Source organism: Manis pentadactyla, chromosome 17, assembly GCF_030020395.1.
Source record: "Manis pentadactyla isolate mManPen7 chromosome 17, mManPen7.hap1, whole genome shotgun sequence".
In the NCBI taxonomy this organism is placed as follows: Eukaryota; Metazoa; Chordata; class Mammalia; order Pholidota; family Manidae; genus Manis; species Manis pentadactyla.
In genome coordinates this window covers 65,793,655-65,816,778 of record NC_080035.1, presented here as the reverse complement: position 1 = coordinate 65,816,778, position 23,124 = coordinate 65,793,655, and the positions used below count along the sequence as shown (strand labels likewise).

At 62.3% G+C, this 23,124-nt stretch overlaps 1 protein-coding gene across 10 annotated transcripts in view; it reads right to left on the bottom strand.

The window, feature by feature from the left end:
* Window positions 1-23,124, bottom strand: part of MCF2L (MCF.2 cell line derived transforming sequence like) — an 87,122-nt gene that overhangs the window by 38,158 nt on the left and 25,840 nt on the right. For 6 of the 10 annotated variants that reach the window (XM_036904771.2, XM_036904770.2, XM_036904772.2 and 3 more), the window contains 2 exons: window positions 10,691-10,774; window positions 5,922-6,036 (listed from right to left, as the gene is read on the bottom strand). In XM_036904771.2, coding sequence (XP_036760666.1) covers window positions 5,922-6,036; window positions 10,691-10,774 — 199 coding nt within the window. Of the gene's footprint in view, window positions 1-5,921; window positions 6,037-10,690; window positions 10,775-22,760; window positions 22,781-23,124 lie in introns of those variants that run through there. The other 4 variants (XR_008994601.1, XM_036904765.2, XM_036904768.2 and 1 more) reach the window with 1 other exon arrangement.

Here is a 23,124-nt window from a genome sequence, read left to right as displayed (position 1 = left end):
CTAGTGAGGTCCACTCAGCCCAGCCACAGGAGACAAGGCCAGTGGGAACGGCGGGGCGGTGGCTCCCACAGGAGGCTGGCCAGGTTGGCATCTGTCCAGGGACGTTGGGACAGGCGTCAGGAGGAGCTGGTCCACCTGTCCCAGGGAGGGGAAGCCCGGCCTCCTCCTGCAGGGCCCTGGCTGAGTGGGGGGCCCTGGGGCTGGGCCACCCTGGGGGGCAGGGCAGAGCAGGGTCAGGCAGGCCCTGGTGGGGGTGGAGGCAAGAGGTGAAGCAGCTTGGTGGGACGCCGCAGTGGGGGAGGATGGGTGGGCACCTGCGGCCCCACTCAAAACACGGGGGCCCGGCTCTGGGGCAGCCCCCTTCCCGAGCCCCCACCTGATGGGTTCTCGGCCTTGTTCATCCCAAGTCTTGGCACTGATCTACAAAAGTCAGCAAATGTTTTAAAGACTTTCTTGTTTCCTTGTTTTCCTTTTGTAGGGGGAACGCCCCGGCCGCTCTTCTCTCTGCCCGAGTGGCTGGCCTGCCCGGGCGCAGGCACCACGACCCTGACGGTGCTCCGTGAGCCTGCAGTCCTGAGCCTTGCCTTTCTTTCTCCTTGTGATTCAAATAGTCACCCGGGGACAATACCATTTGTGAATGTGTTTAACAGTGGTCAGCTTTTCATCCCAGAAATCAAATCGGCAACAAAAACACCAAATGCTTTCTGAAAACTCCCCCACGCGGCGTCACATCCATTCCCAAAGTCACCCGCAGCCCGTTACAGGGCCGACGGAGGCAGAGAGCAGCACGGTCCCTTTGCACGAAGCAGTGGCCTCACCTCCCCTTCACACCGAAGGAGCAGTCCACTGGAAAAAATGAACGAAGAACACCGACACTCCAGCGTCCAGGGGAATCGTCGTGAAGGCACCTGGGACTGGTCTGAACCGGAGAGCGGGCAGCAGGAGCAGGGGAGCGAGGCCGGCCCGTGGCCCCGCGTCCCGTCCACGCAGGCCCACACAGCGCAGGGGGACGCTGCAGTGTCTTCTCCGTTTTTCACAGATCGATTGATTTCTGGTCTAGCTCAAACCGCAGACGGGTGGATGAACAAGACCCAGTCCATCGGTACAATGGGCATCAGTCAGCCCTCACAGGAAGGCGGTTCTGACCCAGCGTCCAGGACACAGGCGTGCGGAGGTCGGGTCCCGGGTGCGGGTGGGTCCAGCCTGGTCCCCTGCTCCTCTCCCTGCTGGCCCCCTGCTGCCAGGCGTGTGGGGGGCACCGGGAACCCTGCGCTTGCCACTCAAAGGTCGCAGCGCTCCGGGGTTCCTGCAGCACAAACGCTGCTTTCTGTCGCCTCTTGTCTCGCCACCACACCCTCCCAGCCAGCAGACCTGTCTCTGCTCCCTGTGGGGCATAATCCCGAGGGTGGTGTCTGCCTCCTCCGCCCCAGACCCCTCCCATCCCACTTCTAGTAAATTTACTCCAGTGAACGTTTGGTCCCCAGCCCCCACGAAGCCGTCTCCGTGGCCTGTATGCTGTGACAGCCCCGCTGCACTTCGTGCGCACGAAAGGGGCGCTTGATGGAAGCGGCGCCTGGACTAGGCACAGGTGCAGCAAGGCGCCCACCCAGGACCTTCCCACCCGGGGGGCCCGGCCTACAGGCCCTGACCCTCCCCCTCAGCTGGAAGCCTGGGGGGTCCCTTCTCTTACCACCCACTGCCCACGACCCCTGCATGCACGGCAGGGGCGCCTCCGCCCACCGCGCTCGCTCTGCTCTGCTCCTGCGCTCCCAGGAGACCGCCCCACAGCCTCCCTACCTCCACCCGAAGGTCCACGGGCCTCTCCATCAGACAAGCCCGCACTGCGACCTCGGGGCACCCCAGCTCCCCGGACCACGCCGCCTCCAGCGCGCGCCAGTCAGCTCCCGCCCCTGCGCCCCCTTCCCCGAGGGCAGGCGCGTCCCGCCGGCTCATCCCGGCCCCGCCCACCAGCATTGGTCCCGCCCACCTGCCCGTCCTGGCCCCGCCCCACCCCTGACCCCACCCGCCTGCCCCTCCTGCACGCCCCCTCCTCCTCCGTCCTCCCCGCACACCCCGTCTCGCCCCGCCCCATCCACGCCCAGGTGGGCAGCCCCACCCCTTGCACGTACAACTAGCGCAACTCAGGACATGAGCAGCCTGACTTCGTCCACCTTGTTCACTGTGGGGTCCCCAGTGTGACCAGAACCCAGAGTTGGAGGACACTGACTGGTTGGCCGGCCAGGGCTTCTCCCCGGCTGGCTGGGGGAGGTCACAGGGCCACTCTCCGGCCGCTGTCACTGGTCCCGGGGCTGGCCCCACCCAGGCCAGGCCAGGTGGTGAATGAGCACATTGCAAATTGCAAGGGTTGCAGGAATCTGAGCAGCAAAACCCAGCCCTCAACCAAGGAGAGCTGAGGGGCACCCTGCAGAGGGGGGCCGTGCTGGCCGGCACCAGCCCAACGCTGGCTGGTAAACCCTGAGGCACTTCCAGGGACATGCTTCCTGTTCACGCGTGCCTGACACGGCTGGGCAAGCCAGCCCATTTCAGTGCAACGTCTCAAACTGACCAGTAACTGTTATCAGAGAAACAGCTGAGACTGGGGCTCCCGTCACTGCATTGGTAACAGGAAAGCTGAAATCACGTATTTCCTTAAAGGATCAAATTAAAGCTCGGCTTGAAAACGGGAGGACTCGCCTCCAGAGAAGCCGCTGTCCCAAGAGCTGTGCACCCATCCTGCGTGCCCCTTGGAAGCACACGCTGGCTCTCACCTTCTGCACTGGCGGAGGAGGAGGGACAGGGAGAGGGGGAGGGGAGGGGAGGGGAGGGCCCGGCCCAGCCCACGTCCCGTCAGGTTAGGACAGAGGCACCCAGCAGTGTCCTGGGAGCGGCGGTCCCCCCAGGGGAGGCGAGGGATGGCCCCACACCGTGCGGCTTCTGCATAGTCTGTATCAGTGTCTTCCCGCAGGACCGGGCACCCTCCCCTGAGGGCATGGGACCCTCCCCTGAGGGCATGGACGCAGGGCACCCTTGCTTTACCTACAGACACTTTCTCCCAGTTTTTAATGTGCACTGAGTTTTCTGGGAAAGCATCTGCACCATGAGCTGATAGGGGGCCGAGCTTTCCCTTTCCTTAGAACTTCACCAAAATTGATTCCCTTAAGTGCCCCTGCTGGGGTACCATGGCGACAGCACGCGGAGGCAGGCGCCCTTGCCCCTCGACTTCTGCGCGCCCTGCCAGGGCACTGTCACAACACCTGGCTTTCTTCCTGGTGGGTCCTTCCCACTGATCGGGGCACCACAGCTGTCTGGAAATCATGGACACGCTGGGTTTATTATTTAGGAGTTTTATTTCTGTATGAAAAAGGCGCTTCCGGTCTGACAGATCCATAGCTGGCACCTGAACCTACCCACTGGGAAGAAGGGATGACACACCAGCGCCCGACGCACAGAGCCTCCCCAGACGAGGAGCCCATGGCCCTAAGCTCACACGCTCTGGCCGTACTTGTGGCCACTGCCACAGCAGCCAGCACCACGAGGGCGGGCAGCCAGCTGCTGGGAAGGAAAGCACATTTCTTGCCTCGGGTCTAGTGTATGTCCCGTGCACACAGTCTTGGAGACCAGGGCTTTGAAAAGGCTCTAGTCTTCCGGGGATGAGAAGCCCAAAATGTAAGAGGAAGGAGGAACACAGGCTTGTCACTCTGGATGGAGGGCAGAGGTGGGTGCTGGGGTGAGAGGTCACAGAGGGGGCCTTGACCCCTTGGCAACGCAGCCATGGTGAATGTGCTTCATTCATCTGCAAAGTTTATTTGCCCAGCATATATTTACCGAGGAGCCAGCCATGTGTTGCTCTCCTGGACCTGTGCTTGAGGCACATGAATCTGGCCGTAGAGTGGCTAGTTTCCCTCCTCAAGGGGGCAAGACAGAGGGCCTCCCGGAGGAGGTGGCCTGGAGCATGAGAGGGGCAGTCCCAAGTGACCCAGGCCAGGGACAGCAAGGGCCCCGAGGTCAGGTCTGGGGACCAGCAAGACTAGCGAGGGTGGCACCCCCAGGGTGGAAAGGGGCCCCCCACGGTCCTGCCTGCTCCAGTGGGGGAAGGCTCGCCCCTAAGCCAGGTCCGGGATGCTGGGTGTCGGCCCTCCAGATATAAGCAACTCCTGATGTGTCAGAGCATCAGAAGAACCTGCCCTTCCGCCCAGAGGCAGGGCAGGGCTCGCCCCACTGTGGCAGTGGGAGGCCACACAGAGTGCCCTGCGAGTGTGTCAGTCTGTCTGTCCATTTGTCTACAGGGCTTTGGGTGTCAGGTCCCTCCATGGGGAGAGGAACGGGTCAGGGAGGCCCTGAGGTGGCAGCAAGGAGGCCACGGGAGGGTCTAGAGCTGCTCCGATAGACGTGGCACACAGCCTCTGGACGCTTCGCTCTCTCCAGCTACAATTTAGGAAAATATCGGTTCTGTAAGATTTTCCAAAAGGAGAATGAGTGGAAGGGAGTTGCCATAAAGGGGGGATGTATTCACTTAGGGCTCAAGGGTGGGGCATCCCTGTCATCAGGAGATGGCACCTGTCCACCACCCAGGGCCTCAGGGAGGCTGGAGCCCAGTGGCCCTGGGGGAGGTGGAGGGCTCCCACCACTCAGTGACACAGAACTGCTCCCAGCCCCAGAGATGGCGCCCCCCCTTGAGCCCGGAGAGCTGGCAGAGATGCTCAGGGGACAGCAGGGCCATGCAGGGTCCTGCCAGCTGCCAGCCTCACTGCCCCTTGAACTTGAACTTGTTCTTCCCTGAAATCACCTCTAACTTCACGCACTTCACACTCAAATCGCTGGCCCTTTCTTCCTGCTGGCTTGTCCCCACTGCCAGGGGGTCATGCAACATCGCTGCTGAGCAACCCACTGCTGGGCCCATCGTCCTGGGTCCCACACAGCCTCTGAACCCGGCTGTACGGGCGTGCCTTCTGCAGGACAGACTGCATGCCACACCCCTGGATGCTGACCGCACTCAAGCGATGACCCCCTGAGGTCCAGTGGCCTCACTGGCAGAGGAGGCACAGGCAGGAGACAGTGCCACTCTGTGGAATCGCAGTCCCACCATGAAGCCCCTCAAGGGGGCACGGCCAGCCAAGGGCCCCCGAGGAAGGCTGCTGTACCCGGGTGCCAGTACCCCTGCCTCAGCTCAGCCACCCAAGCCCTGCACGCTGAGGCAGGGGCCGAGAGAAAGGCAGGCCAGACGCAACCGCAACCGCACCCTGAGTGGCAGGGGCCGTGCTGACCAGCCCTTCTGCTGAGTGGCTGCTTACCACCCATGACTGCCCGGGGGCTTCCCCAGCCCAACGGGCCTCCTTCCTCCACCAACCAGGTTGCTGGACAAATCTGCACCCTAACACTTACTGGTGGTGGTTGGATGGGCGGATTTTATAGGTGAGGCTTGGCTCTCGGACAGGCAACTCTCAGACTAGGCCCCGTCCGGGCTCTGGGGCACCCCATTCTGAAGCAGTCCTCTCCTGCTGAGCGTCACCCTGTGCGTGCACCCCTCCTTCGTGGGGCAGGAGGGCACTGTCACCCACTGGGCAGGAGCAGACGGCCCTCTCTGCCCTGGGTGACGCACCAGCATGCTGCTGAGGCTCAGCGTTCCCTACCTTTCCTGGGGAAGGGGGGCGGTTGGGACACCAGACCCCAGCCCGAGGGCTCCCGGCCACCTCCGTACCTGGGCCTCTGCACGACTGCCCTGTGTCCCACAGAGGTGGCAGGCTCTCTGTGCAGGAGGCCCCAGTGGGCAGGCTGGGCCCACGTCCCGAGGAGGGGACGCTGGATTCTGGTCCCGCACCTGGCCTCCCGCAGCCACGGCCTCCTTATGTGCCAAAGAACCCAGCCCTCCGCCGGCCGCAGACCCCAGGGGGATGCGCGAGCGTCTCAGACAGCGCACGCACCTCGGGATGCTGGTGAGATAGGCCATGACACTCTGGAAGTCCTTGTCCGGGACGTCGCTGAAGGCCGGGTAGTCTGGGAAGGTGATGACAGGGCTGCCGTCGCGCCCCCGCCCACCTGCGGAGAGAGCAGAGCCCCACTTAGCTGGGACTTTTCCACAACCCCGAGGATTTCACCCAAAATGAAGGGTGAGCGCTTCAGCGCTGTAGATTATTTTTTTTTAGGAAAGAAAAGCAAGCTTAAAGGAAACACCAGGGGCACACAATGAGCGAGAATCAAAACAGTCGCCCTTCTGAACAGCCGCCACGGGGCAGCCACACCAAGTGGCACCTCTCCTTCCATCTGTTTCCTGTGCATTTTCTGCCTGAGACTGAGTTGAACATAAAGCTGCGCCTTTCCTAACCCCAGAACTAGTTTTCCATGATGTGTGGAAATGTGATGTGAGCGCCACTTTCATGTTGCCTGGCACTCCCCTCACACTGTGGCTGACGACTCACCTGCCCGCTGCGGGTGGGCACTGGGTAGCGCATCCGTAGCCCACTCGTGAGATGCACCCACTCTGAAGGGAGGCAGCCCCTCAGTGCCGTAGGGGAGGGCAGGGTGGGGCACAGGCGGAGCCAGGAGGCTCGTCACACCTGAGAAATCGCACGTGGACCCTGGAACGCAGCCCCATGTGCCGCTCAGGATCGGGGACGGCGGGTACGGCTCTAGCCAAATGAGGTGTCGGGAGTGGAGAGCCTGGGGGAGGGCGGGTGTCCAGTCTGGTAGGCATTGGGTGTGAATCGCCCTGCGAGTGGCCCACAGAAGCAGCAGAGGCAGGGAGGTGGGACAGGCAGGAGGCACAGCCCAAGCTCCAGGCCCGCCTAGCAGCGCCCTGGGTGGCTGGAGAGGCCACTGTGGCTCCCTCAAGGGCTGGGTCCTCTTCTCTTCCCTCTGGACCTGAGTGTGGCCTGGTGACCTGTTCTGGCTCACTGGACATGGCAGACATGAAGCCACCTGACCCCAAGGCTGGGCCGTAAGACACCGCAGCGTCCACCCGCCCTGCTCAGAGCTGCCCCTGGAAACTGGGCATCATGTGATCCCAAGTACCTGAGGTCACCACACGGTGAGGAAGCCCTGCACTGCCAGGCGGGGCAGGCCCCATGGTGGAGCCTGCAGGTGCCAGGAGGGGGCAAAGGAATGACCATCTCAGCCTTCTGTATCCCACCCATGGAATTAGAAACAATGAGTGCGGTTGCTTTGAGCTGAGTTTTGGGGTAGTTTGAGCAGCAACAGATACCCTGGGCACGTGGCTGACCCCCAGGCTCCCACTGAGAAGACCCCTTGTGGGCAGCAAGATGCATGCCAGTGGCCCCCCTCCCACGTGGCATGCTGGCGGTGACTCAGGCATCTTCTGTGCTGTGTGCTAGTCCAGCCAGTCACAGTGTCGATAGACGCTGAATAATCGCACTGCAAAGCCTCACGCTGTGAGCCTATCAGACCCTAAGAGCGGGAGGGCAGGTCCCTTCTGCAAGGGCAGGACCCGTGGGAAAGCAGGTCAGTGTACCACAAATCCGGCAGTGGCGAGAAGGGATACAGTTGGGGCTCACCTCTGAACAGCAGCCATATTCACAGTGGAGGGTTGTTCGCCGGGCAGGAAATGTGAAGTGAGCCCCTCTGGGGAACGTGCCCCTCAGCGCCACTCAGCCCTGAGCTGAGGCTTGCTGGTGGAGCAGCCAGGCAGGCAGGTTCAGGGTGGTAAAGGAGGACAGGCCCCTCACCTACAGGCGCTTTTGGGGTGCTGCGACAGAGAGGACTCTGGGATTTGGGTTCACTATGCTGCTTCCTTAGGGTCCCGGCCCACCTCCTAATGGACATGGTGCCACGTGGCATTTCCTCCACATTCTCCTTGAGCCCCTCGTCCAGGGACAAAGCCCCCTACGTTCACCACAAAGCCCCGTGGTGATGTGGGCTTTCTGAGTACTCATGGGCAACTTCTTTTTCTCGAGAAGTCACGTGTAGTGGGTGGAGCAAGGGGCTGATTTCAGCCCAGCTTCCGTGGGCCCAGGGGTTTTCCTGTGACTGACGGAAAGAGATACTCTGGCCAACTGGGAACTGGATGCGCAACAGCTCAAGAATTTTCTGGAACTCCCCCTCAGAGTCACCTAAGACCCTTCCCTTAAATTCCATTTGGCTACAGCTAATCCTGCTGTCAACACTGATTGTGTTACTTTTAAAAAGCCATCTGCAGCTAAGTCGGCTGACTAAGGCGGACCACACTGTCCGTGGACAGCAGCGGGATGCGGCCCAGGCGAAGGGCCGCCCCGTTGTCCAAAGGCACTGCCGGGTTGGGGCAGCTCTCGTGGAGGAAGGGATGACCTGCGGCGACTGTTCTGGGACGTAGCGTGATCTGTGCGGCTAAGGGGGCGCAGGACAACTTCCAACTCATGACCCACAGGAGGGAAAAGCACAGGGTCTGAGACCAGAAAGCTGTGGTTCTAGGAGACAGCAGTTTGGTTTTTTGGTAATAGTCACAAATGAGTCCCCAGAAGACACTGGATCAGGGGTTTGGAGGGACAGCACGGGAGGCCCTGAGGCCCTGGGTGCCACTCACCATCCCGCTAGAAGCTCCAGCCCCTGGTTACGAGGACTCCAGGGGGCAGGGGCAATCAGGCTGGCTGGGGGCATGGCAACGTGCCGCAGGCAGCTGGGCTACCGCCGGCCCGCCAACAGTGAGCAGCCGAGCTACCAATGGTCCCACAGGTGGAGGGCCGTAGGCTCTGCTGTCCAAGGGGCCTTCCTCCTCGTCCAAGCCAGGGTGCTCAGCTTGGTTTGTGACAAGGAGCTAGGGTGCCAGCACCCAGCAGGCAGAGGGCAGGCTGCTGCTCCGCATCCCTAGGGCGGCCCCTCGGCAGAGGGACCTGGCCCCCTGCGTCAGGGGTGCCTGGGCTGATGGCGGTTTGGGCCAGGGTGGGCCAGGGGGTGCAGTGATAATGGCAGAGTTTGTCTCCTTCTGCCGGAAGGTGGGCCGTCCTGTGGATGGGGGGGGGGAGGAGCCCCCCGGGGTTTTGCCTGAGTGACCCGCAGTTCCTGTGAGTTGTGATGGAAACCCACCGTCTGGATTGTTTTGGACATTTCAGCTGAAGATGCTGATCTTGTTTTCTAACAAATTCCCACCAACTTGGTGACATAAAGCAACAGCCGTCTGTGCAACAGCTCACAGTGTGCGAGTGGGGAGCGGGGGCCGGGCTCTCGGCTCGCTCGGGGTCTCCCCCTGAGCTGGAGGTGTCCCCAGCTGGTCTCCAGGCTCATTCAGGTATTGGCAGAATTCAGCTGCACCAGCCTCAGCACCGAGGTCCCAGAGCTCCTCCTGGTGTTGGCTGGGTCACGCTCGGCCCCCGGGGCTGCCCACCCTCCTCGCCAGGTGGCCCCTCCGTCTCCAAGGCTGGCTGGGCAATCTTGGTCACATCAGACCTCAGGCCCCTGTGTGGGGCCTGCCCGCTCCCTGAGGGCCCGGCCGATGAGATCAGGCCCAAGGACAGCTCCCAGCCTGCTGACCTGGGGTCTGAACTGCATCAGAAAGCCCCCCGCCCCGTCCCCAGCACGTGACCAGTGTCTGAATAACAGAGCAGAGGTATGTCTGGGGGTCCTCACGGCCCTCCTGGTTCTGCCTGCTTCCCAGGTACTCACGGGGGATTTACAGCCTGGACGAAGGCCAAGGTCATGAGTCTGGGTCACCAGGGCACTAAATCTCTGAGGCATTCGGGGTCTTGAAAGGCATGGAGGTTGGGGGACTCCAAGGAGCCCCAAAGAGGCTGAAGGTCCTTTCCTATGCGCCTGCTGCCACAGCCCAGGACCCCGTCCTGTGGGGACTTCCTTTCCCTGAAGGACAGCCTGCCTTCCCTCCTTCCTTGAGGTCGGTAGTCCCTCACGGGGGTCCTGCCACCTTGAAAAGCAACGATGCCATCTTGCTGCTGACAAATGCCCTCAGAGCCTCCCTTTTCCTGCCAACAGTCCCCAGCCGTCACCCCACACGCCCCAGAACTGTACCAGGGTTCACAGGCAGCCGCAGGCTGGCCAACACCAGCTCCCTGCTCCGGGGCACGGCAGGCGAGCGGGCGGAGGCCCAGAGTGGCCTTGGGGACACAGGGCTGGCTCTCCAGGTCCAGGAGGGAACCCTGACCTGCTGGCTAAGGGGACAGCGGAGGCCGAGTGCCTGAGGATACCCTACAGTGTATGGCGTGTGAGGCAGGTCGGCCTGTCCAGGCAGAGGGGTGACCTGCCTGACTCCGAGGGCGTAACCACACGCTCTGAGGCCCCATGCAGCCACACCGGCCAGCGGCTGGGGTCCTGAGCCACAGTCAGCCAGGCAGGACGTGCCCACGGGGAAGAGGGGCTGGGACGCAGCGACTCCAGGATGGAGCCTGCCCATGCCAGCCCCCCACGGACGGAGCTACAGAAGGCCCTGGGCGCTGCAGAATGGGCCACACGTCCTGTGCCGACTCTACCTGCTGCAGGAAAGCTCTGGACTCCAGGAGACCAGCCAGGGGCACTTGGGCTGCATCCTCTCGGGACTGGCCTCCGGCTGGCTCTTCCCACGGCCGCCTGCTGACCAGCCAAGAGCCACCATCTTTGTGCGCAATGCCACAGCCTCTCCCGGGCCCAAAGATCAGGCTGCCCCGCAGACTGTCCCGGCTCCCCACCAACAGGGCCGCCTCGGTCTCGGAGAGCCCAGCGGAGGCCCGCGGCCGGCGTGCAGCCCTCCCCTCCCTCCCGCAGCCCTGGCACTCACCAGACAGGTAAGCAAAGCGCTTCCTCAGCTGGTCCTGGATGTCGGCGGCACAGAGCGGCGTGAGGTCCTGGTGCATGATCTCATCTGGGGAAGAGCACACAGACACAGCTGTCACTCGGGGGAAACTGCCTCCCACGCGGGGTCTGGGTCAGCCCACAGCACGGCACACACTCAGCAAGCACCTAAGGGGTCACGTGCTTGGAAGAAGGAATTTCAGTTTACAGTACGCAGAAACCTTTGTTTCTCAGAGCACAAAAGCTGCCTGCTGACGGATTCATCAACATTTAAAATGTGTCAGAGGCACAGAGCCAGGCAGGGGGAGGGGCAGAGTCAGGCAGGGGGAGGGGCAGAGCCAGGCAGGGGGAGGGGCAGAGCCAGGCAGGCAGCAGTGGGGGCAGGTGGGGGTGGCAGCTGGGGGCCTAGACCGGCGGTCGGCGGGCAGCACCCGGAGCAGACCCACGTCTGGAGGTGGGCCGCACCACTCGGCCGCTGCTGCCTGTTCAAAGACTTGCCGGCCAGCAAGGAAGCCTGGCCTCTGTGGGGGTCCACGGCCTCCGAGCACACAGCACACACGAGGACACCCAGGGCTCTGTGCCTGCAGGGATCCTCACTGCCTGCCTGATGCAGGAGCCGAGCCGAGCCCCGGGCTGATGGGGGAGCTGGCTCGGCAGGCCCCAGGCTGCAGGGTCTGGATCGGGGGTCTGGGTAGACTGGTGGCATCCCCAGAAGCCGGAGGGTTTGCACGCGTCTAGGGGACAGTCACCATACAGCCAGAGGGGCCACGGCGCCGGCAGGCAGATCCGGAAGCCAATGTGTTCTGCGTGTCTGCTGGGACTTCTGCATTTCTGAGTCAGCGTGAGGCTGGCCATCGTGTGATCTGTGGCTGTGTCTTATGTCACCAGACCCCCGCTGTACACCAAAATCTGCAGTCTTGAGCATTCACACAATTTCTCTAGACTCAGTGACTTGCAAATGCCTTGAAAGGTCAGTTCTTCACCAGCTTAAGAGCTGGCAGGGACAGCCTGGGGAAACGGGTCCTGGAGACCTACCCTGAAAACCGCAGGCCGGGCAGCCAAATGTGTTGGCAGGGTCAGCCTCCGTCCTGCCCTCTGCAAACGGCAAGTGTAAACAGGTGACACAATTAGATACACAGATCCTGGCTGTGTCACCTGTGGACCCCAGCTGCCACACCCAGCCAGCCTGTCACCTTCCTGGCACAGAGGAGGAAGTGGCCAGGGCCCAGCACGGTGGCCTCGGGTCAGGAAATGAATCCGTCAGTGCCAAACTCGGCTGTCAGTAGCTACACGGCTCCGCAGGCAGGAGGGAGGCACAAGGCCGCCTCCAGAGAGGGTCTCAGCCATGGAGAGAAACGGGGCTGGGGCACCTGCTCCAAGAGAGCCTGAGAGCTTCTGAGTTCTGGATGAGGGGGTCTGTGGCTGCCCACACCTCATTCGTTTGGAACGCGTGTGGGCGTGTGCGGCGGGCAGCAGGGCAGGGGGGAAGGAGTGACCATGCTGTCAGCACGAGGCTGCTTCCCTCAGCCTCCACAACTGCAGGGGAAATGTGCCACTGGGACACAGCCCCCTGGGAAGAGCGGCTCCCTGAAGTCTGGGGGTGTTCCAGGGGCAGCAGAAAACAGCCTGGGTGCTGAGCCGGCAGGTCCTGTGATGTGCGCCCCACGAGTGCAGACGCTCACCTAACCTTCCCACCAGGCCCCAGGCTCCACCAGCAACTGAGGACGGAGCCCAGTGTCAAGGCCGCGGTGGGGACGCCCCACAGCAGGCCTCACGCCAGGTTCCCAGCGCTTCTGAGGGGCAGGCCCTTTGCGGCTGCTCTCACGTGACTGAGCCCACTGACACCGCTGGGGCTGTCTCTCTGTCCCTGTCCCCATCAGGTTGACGGCAGGTCTCTGTGTACTGGAGACACAGGGCTGAGGGGACTGACACTCGTGTACTGTCCGTGCCAGTGGCAGTCTCCCAGGCTGGGCTGTGGGGTGGACTTGGCTCCCTCGGGAGGTGGCCAGGGGTCTCCCCTCCCCTCTCCAGCTGCCAGCCGCCTCCCATTCCCAGAGCACCTCCAACGGCCTTCATTCACCCTTCAAGCCCCAGGGCCTTTGCACAAGCCTCCCCATGCCCTTATGCAATTCCCAGCCCATGTGTCCCCTGCTCAGGGAGGCCTCTCCCTACCTCCTGGCCTAGGCACAGGCCTCGTGGCATCCTGCCCCATGTGGAGGCCCTCCACGCCTGCTGCGTGTCCTACTCACAGAGGCCCCTGTGGTGGGAGGGAACTCAAAGGGCCTATGTTGAACATACAAAGCAGAGGCAAACAGGACAACTTTCCAGATAATTGTTTAGAATCCAATGGACCCGACAGAGTTCCTTCTGACAGGCACACAGGCTGGTTCCAGAATCTCTAAGGCCCATGGGGTGCGAACCCAGACCCTGACCACAGCCCACAGCCTGCGTTCACCGGCAGGGGCCCAAATGCACGACTTTTCTGGGACAGAACTAACCCCAACGTTGTGCCATTGGTCAGGCACCCGCTGGAGGCATGACAGGGTGCTCTGCGTGGGGCCTGCTGGCGCGTGCATGAAGGCATGTCCGTGCACAGGGCAGCTGAAAAGCATTCATGTATAAACAAAAGTAATTAAGGACACTTTTTGCTGGCATAAGGTGACGTCTGTCACGTGACGCCATCTATGGATACCAGCCCCAAGCACCAGGCACGTGGCCCTGCCCGCTTTGTTCCTGTGCCCAATTTCCACCGTCCTGCCTCTTCACTCTCCTTCGAGGACAGGGCAGCTTTGTGCTTGGTGCTTAGCTTTTTAAGTTTCTTGTTCATTACACTGGATTTTGTGGAAGTTACACTGTGACATGGGTCCAGAGGAGGTGTGGGCCTGTGGGGGATGCAGGCGTGCCAGGCCCTCCACTGTCAGTCTGCGGCAGGAAGTGGGGTCACCCCACCGGCCAGTTCACAGTGAAAGGGTCAGGCGAGGCCCGGCTCGGCACAGAACTGCTCTGTGTGAGCACAATGCCGCACAGATGACTGCCCGTTTCCGACATTCCCGTCCCGGCCCAGATGTGAATGGGGACTCGGTCATTAGCCCATCACAATATCACGTTTGAGGGAGGTCAGGAGGGCCTCGGGGAGGAGGAGAGGGCCCTGCTTCCCTTCCGATACCCTGGGGGGGGCCAGGCGCAGCGGGGGGTGGGGTGGGGAGAGGGGAGCCGCTTGGCAGGGGACAGAGGGCCTGCTTGCCCCTCCGTGGGAGTCACCCGGCTCACGGCCGTCCTGGGCCCAGTCAGTTCCAGATGCGACAAAGGAGGGAAAGCCCGACTGCAAACGAGCCATGCAGGCCACTGCCAAGCCTGCCTGCCTTAGAGTCCAGGGCGGCACTTCCCTCTGCCTGCCCCTGCCTGGCAGCCAGACCCACGCAGCAAACCTCCTGCTGCAAAGTGACTCGAGGATGCGTTTTATTTTAGGACAGTTTTGTAATGAGGACGGGCCAGCTGCCCAGGCCTGCCCACTCCCAGGGGCTTCTAAGCCGCAGCCCCGGCACAGAATGCGTGGCAGTGACCAGAGGCAGGGCGGTCAGGCGGCACCCCGAAACCCCATCGGCAGACAGTAAATGTCCCAGGAGAAGGGCCCCAGCACACTGGGAGGAGCCCCAAACCTGGCTGAAAGGCAGGCCCGGGCCGTGACTGGCAACCTCAGACTTTGCTCAAAGGGAGACAGGAGCCCAAGAAAGGTTCCGGGACGGAGTCGGCAGCTGGGAGGGGCCCAGGCCACCGTCCGCTGGGTGCTGATTCTCTTCTCTTGCTTAAGCCTGGCTGAACGTCCACACCCAAAGGCTTTTATTTCTAATCAAAATACAGCCGTTATGACTTTCAAAGCCCAAGGCGGGGTTATTTCACCAACTTACCTGGGTGGGATTCCCATGCCACCAGGCCCACCCAGGGATCTCCAAACCAAGAGTCAAGTGTGTGCAGAGGAAGAAGGCGGGAGGCCGCAGAGGCGCAAAGCCCAGATGCGAGAGGACGGAGCCCGGGGCCCGGCTCCAAGGAGGCCAGTTCCGGGGCTGCAGCGCGGGCAGGACGGATGTCCCCACCGCCAGGCCCGGGGCGTGGACCGGAGCGGCGCCTCCCTTTCTGTCCACGACCTGCTCTGCGATCTGGCCTTTCAACAGGCTGGATAGCTGCACTGCTGTGGGCGGCTGGACTCTGGATACTTTTATTGGTCATTTGTTAGGGGATTAGGATAAATATCTCACATCACACACACAGCACGAATCAGTTCACCCAACGCTCTCCCCGACTCCCTCATCCCAGGATGCAAATCCTTACAGGTTTTCAAATAAACGTCCCCATATGAGAACACGCTTGGCTGCAGTCGCTGTCAGGGAAAAGCATTTTCTTCCTCAGAGTGGTGTCGGCTCGCCCACAGCCGCGGGTGGAGACAGGGAACCAGACTAAAGCAGGCTGTGGCGGCTGGACCTGCCCCAGGTGGGCACTGGGCGGCAGGTGCCACTCAAGCCTTGGGACCGCAGCGCACACTGTGCAAAAACAGGCTTGCCCGGAGCCCAGCGGCCTGCCTCGGGTCAGCGTCCAGGCCTGCATGGTGCCAGGCTGCGTGCCCGTGCCCGACGGGTCTGCGGCTCCGGCCTGCGAGGGGGCCGCCTGGAGCCACAGGACGGCGTGTGCAATCACATAAGCTTCGCCTGGACGCCCTGGGTGCCTTCCACCTGTCCCAGCCCACGCCAGCCATCACCCACTCAGCTGATCGCAGACTCCACAGACGGCTCTCAAGGCCACCCCACCCAATGTTTCTGAACTAGAACAACTTAAAAAACAGCTTTTGGAGCCCAGTCCCATGGGCCGTTGGCTGGGTTACCTCCACTGAGTCCTAGGCAAGCAGGGCCATGGTACACACCCAGCCTCGATGCTACACAAAGTGCAGATGACTGAGCCCCAGGAAGCCTCAGAATCCCCCCCACACACCTGGGCAGCTTGGCCAAGTACGAGGGGGTGGCCCACATGCCAAGGCCATGCTTGGCCGATCTCTGTGGATGGGCAGGCCATGTTCATGCCCTGCCTGCCCCCACGTGCACACATGGTTGGTTTCTCTGGGGGCTCCGATGCCTGTGACCAGGTCTCCGGGGTCAGACCACCAGAAGGTGCCTTCTCTGTGCATACTCCGGGACGGAGGGGCTCTGCTGCTGCATGAACTTGGGAAACACCACGGTGCACCTCCCACCTGGGGCTCTGAGGCCAGCTGGGCATGGTTTGGGGGAGGGGGGCAAGCGTGCAGGACTGGGGTCACAGAACGCAACAGCAAGGCTGCCCCAGCCGATCCACCTGCACACGAAGAGAAGTCTTATCTGCAACTCAGCACGGGCCCACCGAGCCAATGGCACAGATTACGGTAAAAACCCAAACCCACCAGGTCTTTGATCAGTCATGAAAACGAGTATTTCTCTTGAACATCTACACCATGACTGGTTAGCATTGTGGGAACCAGCATGGGAACCCCACAAGACAGGTAAGGGTTTCTTAAACCCACAGGTTGTCTGGAGCAAGAAAATTACTAAACTCAATAGAACGTCACTAGAACATCTTTAAAGGCGGCAGGCAGAGTAGCTAAAACAGAGCTATTTTAAGTACTTTCTACATATCAATGCACTTAATTGTCACAACCCAAAGAGGTGGGAACACTATGGCTGCATTCCAGACGAGGGTCTCAGCAACAGAGATCTGTGGATCCGTCGTTTGAACATCCCTCTCCGTGACTTCCACCCGGCCTGGGACAGGCTGGGTATTTGGCGTCATGTGGCCTGCAGGAGGCCACAAGCCAGGAGCAGCACCGAGTTTCTGGCTGGGTTATGGTGTGGGGCAGAGCCTGCCAGGCTGCCCGACCGACCTGCCAGCAATTTCCACGCCCCGGGGAGCCCCAGAGCGGGTGAGATCCTGGAAGCAGAGCTGGGTCAACACTGGGTATGCTGACCACCTCGGAAGACACCACACAACATGATGCCCCTTCTCCTGGGCTCACATGCCACCTAACACGCTGTCCTTTCAACCAGCCAAACGTGAACACTAAGGCTTAGGTCATGCTCCCAAATGCCCTTTCCCCTGAGGTCCATGTGCCCAAGAGAGCTGGGGTGGTGCAGCAAACTGCCCCTCGCACACACGCCCACCCGGCAGGTCCAGGCCCCAGGAGAGAGTGGCTTTAGGAGCAGAGCAGGAGCGGACAATGGGGGCAAGTTGACGACGCTGCTGTCTGCCTGCAGCCCAGGGCAGCCCCTCACGCCCTCCTCCTGGTGCCCAATTAGGGAAAAGCTGCCAGCATGGTTCTGTTTAATCCACATGGTGGGGCCTTCCTGCACCCTGGACAGAGAACCAGCCCTCGTGGAGGAGACCAGGTTTCACGACAGGGCAGCCCCCGGATTCCACCCCGCAAGGCGACAGCCACCTGACCTCTCCACTCGGAGGAAGCGCTAAGTGGATGAGCTGAACACAAATAGATGGGGGCGGGGTGGCCCAGGTCCAGCTGGAGAACCTGAGGGAACTTCAGGGACTGGGCAAGGGACAGCAGAGAGCAGGGGGGACACCGGTGCCTCCCCACATGCAGCCCATGCCCTCCTGGGTCACCCCCCAGTTTCCTGTGGGGTGCATGCCCGCCGGGGTCACCTGCATCTTCCTCCCCGAGCGGCTGCAGTGAAGGTGACCCCACCAACCCAGGGTAGCACTCGTGACAGAGCTGGCCACCTGGCTCTGGTCCTGCTGGGCCCCAATGGCTCTGTGCCAGATACCCGCTGGTCCCTTCCAGAGCTCGGCCCAGGCCTGCACGCTGGTCCCCAGGCCACAGCCATGTTCTGAGTCCTCAGCCGTCTGCTGACTCCGCAGGAGAAGCTGTGGCTTGCCTGCATCATACATGCCGTGGGAGCACCCACCACATGCGAGCGTGCACACAGATGCGCTCACCCCACGCGGGCCGCCGCCGTGTTGCAGTGAAGGCCCTGTCTGCAGCTTGCTGCTGTTCCCACGCCACTCGGCCATCCCACAAAGGCACAGGGATAGGGAAATTGGCGCAAGGCCACCGTGTCCTCCTGCCTGGCCAGCAGGGGCTCTGCGTGCCTTCCATCCACACCTGCCCTGAACAGGATGCACGTGCCCATGACAAACACCGCCGCCACGCTCTTCCAGGAGCTCTGCAAGCCCCAGACCTCATGAGCGCACACGGGCACACTAGGACACTAGGCTCACGCCCTTCGCGCTGCCAAGTCTGTCAACCTAACATCAAACTCAAAGGCGCATTAACCTCACCCCGGGCCCGTCCCCAGATGACAGGGATGCAGGGCGCCGGGCAGGAGGGGCCACGGGGCCAGGGATAGAGGGCGCTCGCCACGCCCTGGGCCTCACCGCCGGCGTGAGATGGCGTCCTGCCTCTCCCCAGAAGGGCATCGGCAGAGCAGGCGCACAGGCAGCTCGGACAACTGCAACCGGGAGCCCCCTGCTCCGCGTGCACAGGGACAGGGAGACATGCCCCGTGTGAGAGACAGAGAGGGAGAGGGACAATGGGGGGAGCTGGCGGGTAATGCAGATCTGTCAGCCTTCCTGACTCCACAAGGGACAAGGCCAGAGCCCTGGACAGGAGACTGCGGCTCCAACCTGCTGTCCTACCCAGCAAGGTTCTCGGTCACCGCAGGACACCGCGACACGCCCGCGGTCTCACTCACGTTACAGCTGTTGGCCCAGCTCCTGACTCCACCGGGTACCAACCTCCTTCCTGCCAGGTCTCTGCACCACGTGACCATGTCTGGAAACAGCAGGTGCCAATGACAGTCAGTATCCAGCTACACAGACCCCCAGCGGTGCACAGAAGTGCCCCTCTGGAAACACTGCCTGGTCACCATCTCATGTACCAGGAACTCTCTTTAAAAAGGGAACAGAGGTTTTTTTGATGGACAAACAGCAAATTGTTTCTAAGGATGGGAAAGGGCCCCTCCCTACCCCCACCCCCAACTCTTAATCACAACAAAGTCCCCTCAGGACATTTCCTTGAAACATTATGTAGCATTTAGGGGGAAGTTGTAAGAAGGAAAGACACTCTGGTTAGGGGGACAAATGCATTTGCACAGAGAAGGCACTAGCCACACACGAGACTCCTACAGTGATGTCACACAGCCACGGGACTTCAGCAGGTGCCATGTGCTTGCTGCAGACACGAGCTGGGCTCTGGGAAGCAGTCTTCCGGGACCCTCCTGGCAACATTGCTGTGAAGCCGACTGGAGATACGCACCCCGGCTCCTCTCGCGTGGTACGTGGACTTGGCTTGGTTGAAAAGTGGGCGGCCGAGGTTTTCAGTGTGGCCCGCAGGGCTCAGTCTGGTCTAACGGGAAGTTCATTTACCAGCCAGTTATCAGTCTCTTCATCATAAAATTGGGAACTTTAGTTGTTTGTAGCCATTGATGGCTAAGGTTTGACTGATCCATTAAAATTCACAACAATGCTTATTTTATGAATTATTTGCCAATCCCTAACATGTACCTGCTGGAAAACATACACGGGACAAATTACTTCAAAACGAGCACCCGTCCACCCTGAGCAGTGTGGCAAGGATCGCTGCACTGTGCCCTGTCCGCAGGCCCGGGGTGCCACAGCCTCAGAAGTGCCGCCCTCCCACCAGCGGGGAGCAGGAGAGGCAAGTGCAGACGGCAGCCGCTCACCATGCACAGGCCACCCCCCAGCGCCGCTCACCGCCTGCAGTGCACGGAGAGCCACAGGCACGGGGCCCGCCTGAGCGGCAGCTGCACCACAACACCCCCTGCGCCAGGGTCCGGCTTCCCTCATGGGCGCCACACTCCACAGGGGGGCGCAGGAAAAGGGCCCGTGAGGGAGAGTGTGCACCTCTCCGGGCGCAGCCAGGGGGGCCCCAGGGAGCCCCAGCCACACCGCCCCAGGGCAGGACCGCAGGGGCTCCCTCGCCCCGCCCCGGACTCATCCTGCTTTCAAGGCCGATTAGCTGGCGGTCCCCGCAGCCTCCTGTGAGGGCGACAGGCTAGGCTGCCCCACAAGCTCCCGCTCTCCACCATCCGCCCCAGCGCGCCGAGGCGCAGGCACACACCTGCCTCGCCTTCAGGCGGAGCCACAGCCCGGACTGTCCTGCCAGAGCAAGGCGAGGAGGCTCAAGGTCATCGTCGCCCGTCCTTCCCCGGGCCTCCTGGTGGGGCAGGCAGGGCCGCTCACTGGCCTTCCCGCCGCAGGCCCCCTGCAAGCTGCGCGCCCGACCCGCCAGCAGCTGCCAGCAGGTCCCGGGGGCTCTGCGCTCAACTGCCTGAGGCTGAGGACGCGCTGTGTCAGCAGGGGACACGCCGCACCCGGGAGCTGGTTACTAGGCGGGTTTCCATGGGGCTGGAGGAGCTTCTGCTAAGGAGCCCCCAGGGCACAGGGAGTGCTGAGTCCGTGGCCCAGATGGGCGGGGAGAACCCAAGGGGCTCAGGGGGCCTGGCGCCGGGCCGGCCTGGGGGACGGTCCTTTAGGCCAGATGAGGGGTTGGTGTGGCTCACGCAGGAGAGCTGACACTGCAGGCCACACACACGCAGGCTTGTCCTAGGTCCACCTTGGGGGCATAAGCCCACACACACCATCCCCCAGCCAGGCTCTGGGCCTGAGCCCAAGTGGAGAACCCGAGGGGTGCACGCAGGCTGCTGGGGGACCTAGTCACATCCACCACGCCTCCCCTCTGTGCTCCCGACATGCGGTTGGCACGACCGGCTCTTCAGGGGACAATTCCAGTCGGCTTCCTGGCAGACAGACTCCCCACGCACCTCCTGGGAACCCCAAGGCGTTCCTGCAGATCAGGGTGCAAGCTCCGGGAGTGTGGGCAGGCCTGTCACAGAGACCCCACCAACTTCTACCGGGTAGTTCTCCCGGCACTGTCCCACCCGGCCAGTGACCCGCAGCCGTCAGGCCTCTGCCGCCACAGTTTTCTCCTGAAACACGCTCAGGGTTGGCTGAGGTCTGACCTCCTATGAGCAGTGTGTCCTAGGCCCGGCCCCTCTCCTGCTCTGAGCCCTGGTGAGCCCCCCACAGTTCTGGGCTTCCCCAGGGGCAGGGGATACCTCCAGAATCATGCACAGGGGAAACCGCATACCCAGTGTGTGGTGAGCTGCCAGAGATTCCTGTTCCGAGGAAGATGCTCTCAGGGGAGACAAGGTGCCACGCAACAGAGGGTGGGGCTCTGGTGGCAGCCACCCTGCTCCTCACCCACTTTCTCTCCATGCCCCCTCCCTGCCCTCTCTCTGGGCCAAGACCTCATGTATCCAGGCACAGCAGACGCTCACGTGCCACTGCAGCAGGATGTAGCACCAGGGAGGCATCTGCCACCACGGTTCTCTGTGATGGGACCCGGGGCCGCTGCACCCAGGCAGGGCAGGGCGGCTGACCAGGTTGCCCCCACACTGCCCTGCTCGTTGGCGGGGCCAAGCTCTCGCCCTGCCAGGGAGGGCCCGCATGCCCGGGGGCACGGCTGGCTATGGGCTGGTCTGCTCCTGTGACTGCCTTCCCCTGCGGCTCCTGACCCAGGGTGACCAGGCAAGGCTGGTGCCCTCTGGCTGCCTCAGGCGTGCCCCCACACTTCTCATGCGCTGTCATGAGAGACAAGGCCGCTCATTCCCAGGGTGCACACACGCTGCTGGAATCCTCTCCGAGGCGACACCCGTGTGGGGCGTGCCATGGAAGCAACTCTGCCTCTCTTGGCCACTCCTGTGCCGAGCTTGAGGGGCTCACGCGGCTGCAGCCTGGGAGGCACCAGCAGGGGGACGGCTGCCGTGCTTCTGCAGAACAATCCGGAGCACAATGCAGCGGACTCCACACGCTCATAGGCATGCGCCCACCTCTCAGACCCGCCCCCTTCACACCTCCGCAGGGGTTTGTAAAGGAAGCCGCTGGCTTGTAGGTTTTCCCTCTAAAGACTCATGATCCGTTCATCCAAGGAATGTGGACCAGCTGCCCCATGAGGCGTGGGGACAAGAACTGAGCAGTCAGTCTGGCGCCCCTAGCAGAAGGCTCCAAGGCAGGGGCTGTGGGGATGGCTGGGGTACGAGCTCCCTCCCCGCACACGTCACGCGGTCAGGCGGGAAACACGGAGAGCAAATCCCAAATTGTGAATCATGCTGGGCTCTCCACCCCCAATACCCACAGAGCGGGCCCCCGGCCCCCACTCCAAACTGGGACCCGCGGCCGCACGCCTCCCTCCAGCCGCCGGCAGCTGTGTCCACTGCACCTGCAGCCCTGCGTGCTCTGCGTCAGCTGGTGGGGGCCCCACCCGGAGCAGCGCCACACGTGCCTGTCAACAAACATGACCACATGGGTGCTCGTGACGGGAGTGGGGGTGAGAGGCACCAGCTACGGGGACGCTTCTCTAGACCCCTGGAAGGCCCAAGGGCAGAGGGGACAGGTCGGTTCTTTGGGACTCTGCTGCCTTGGGGTCTCTGCGTCTCCCACCCCAGCAGCTAGCGTCCCTCCCGTGTGCTCAGCAACATTCCCCACGCCCCGTGCTCAGTCTTCGCAGGGCTTGGAGAGCAGGCTGTGGGGACAGCTGGGCCTGGAGCCTGGGGACGCGTCCGACACACAGGGCCGCCAGAGCAGGCAGGGGGGCTCACCCAGAGGGGTCAGGGAATGTGTGTGCTGATCGGCTGTGGTGGGGGGTCCCTTTTCCCAAAGTGGCAGAGTCCCAGACCCCCTTTCATGGTTTCCATAGTCTGGGCTGTGAAGCCGCCAGCAGGCCAGCGAGCAAAGGAGCCAGGCCACAGCTCAGCCAACGGGAAAGGCGGCATCTGCTTGAGAAGTGAATTCTTCAGGGCCTGGGGCAGCGGCTTTGCAGATTCTCAAACCTTTCGACGTAGAAAAAAGGCAGTTCTGTTCGTCCCACGTAACGGCACACATGGGCAGAGGGGGGAGCCAGGCCGGCAGAGCCGGGGAGATAGAGCATATGGGCCTGGTGGCTCGCGGCCTGCCGGCTGCAGCTAGCGGCCCAGGCGGACCACCTCCAGGGCAGACGCCTCTGTTACCTGTTGCCGACCGAAGGTGCGTTGGGGGCTTCCTGGCTCCGAGCTGCTCCCGACAGGGGTCCTGGGCCAGGCCTCGGTTATGGTCCTCTGGGCAAAGCTGATGCAGAGGGAGGCCCAGTGTCCCCTGAGCCGGAAGAGAAATGGTCCCACCGGGGCTCCCTTGGCTGAAAGAACTGCTTACTGTACGCTGGGCTTGCTCACTTATTTGTGGAAATGCAGCATTAGGACGAAGGTCTGCAGCACTTGGCGCACAGTTGAGGCAATGCCACATTCACTTTCACACCAAGTGTGAGCGAGTGGGCCCAGCCCAGAACACCTGCAGCCTGAGCGGTGCGGGCCTGCACCCCAACGTCCTGCCCAGCTG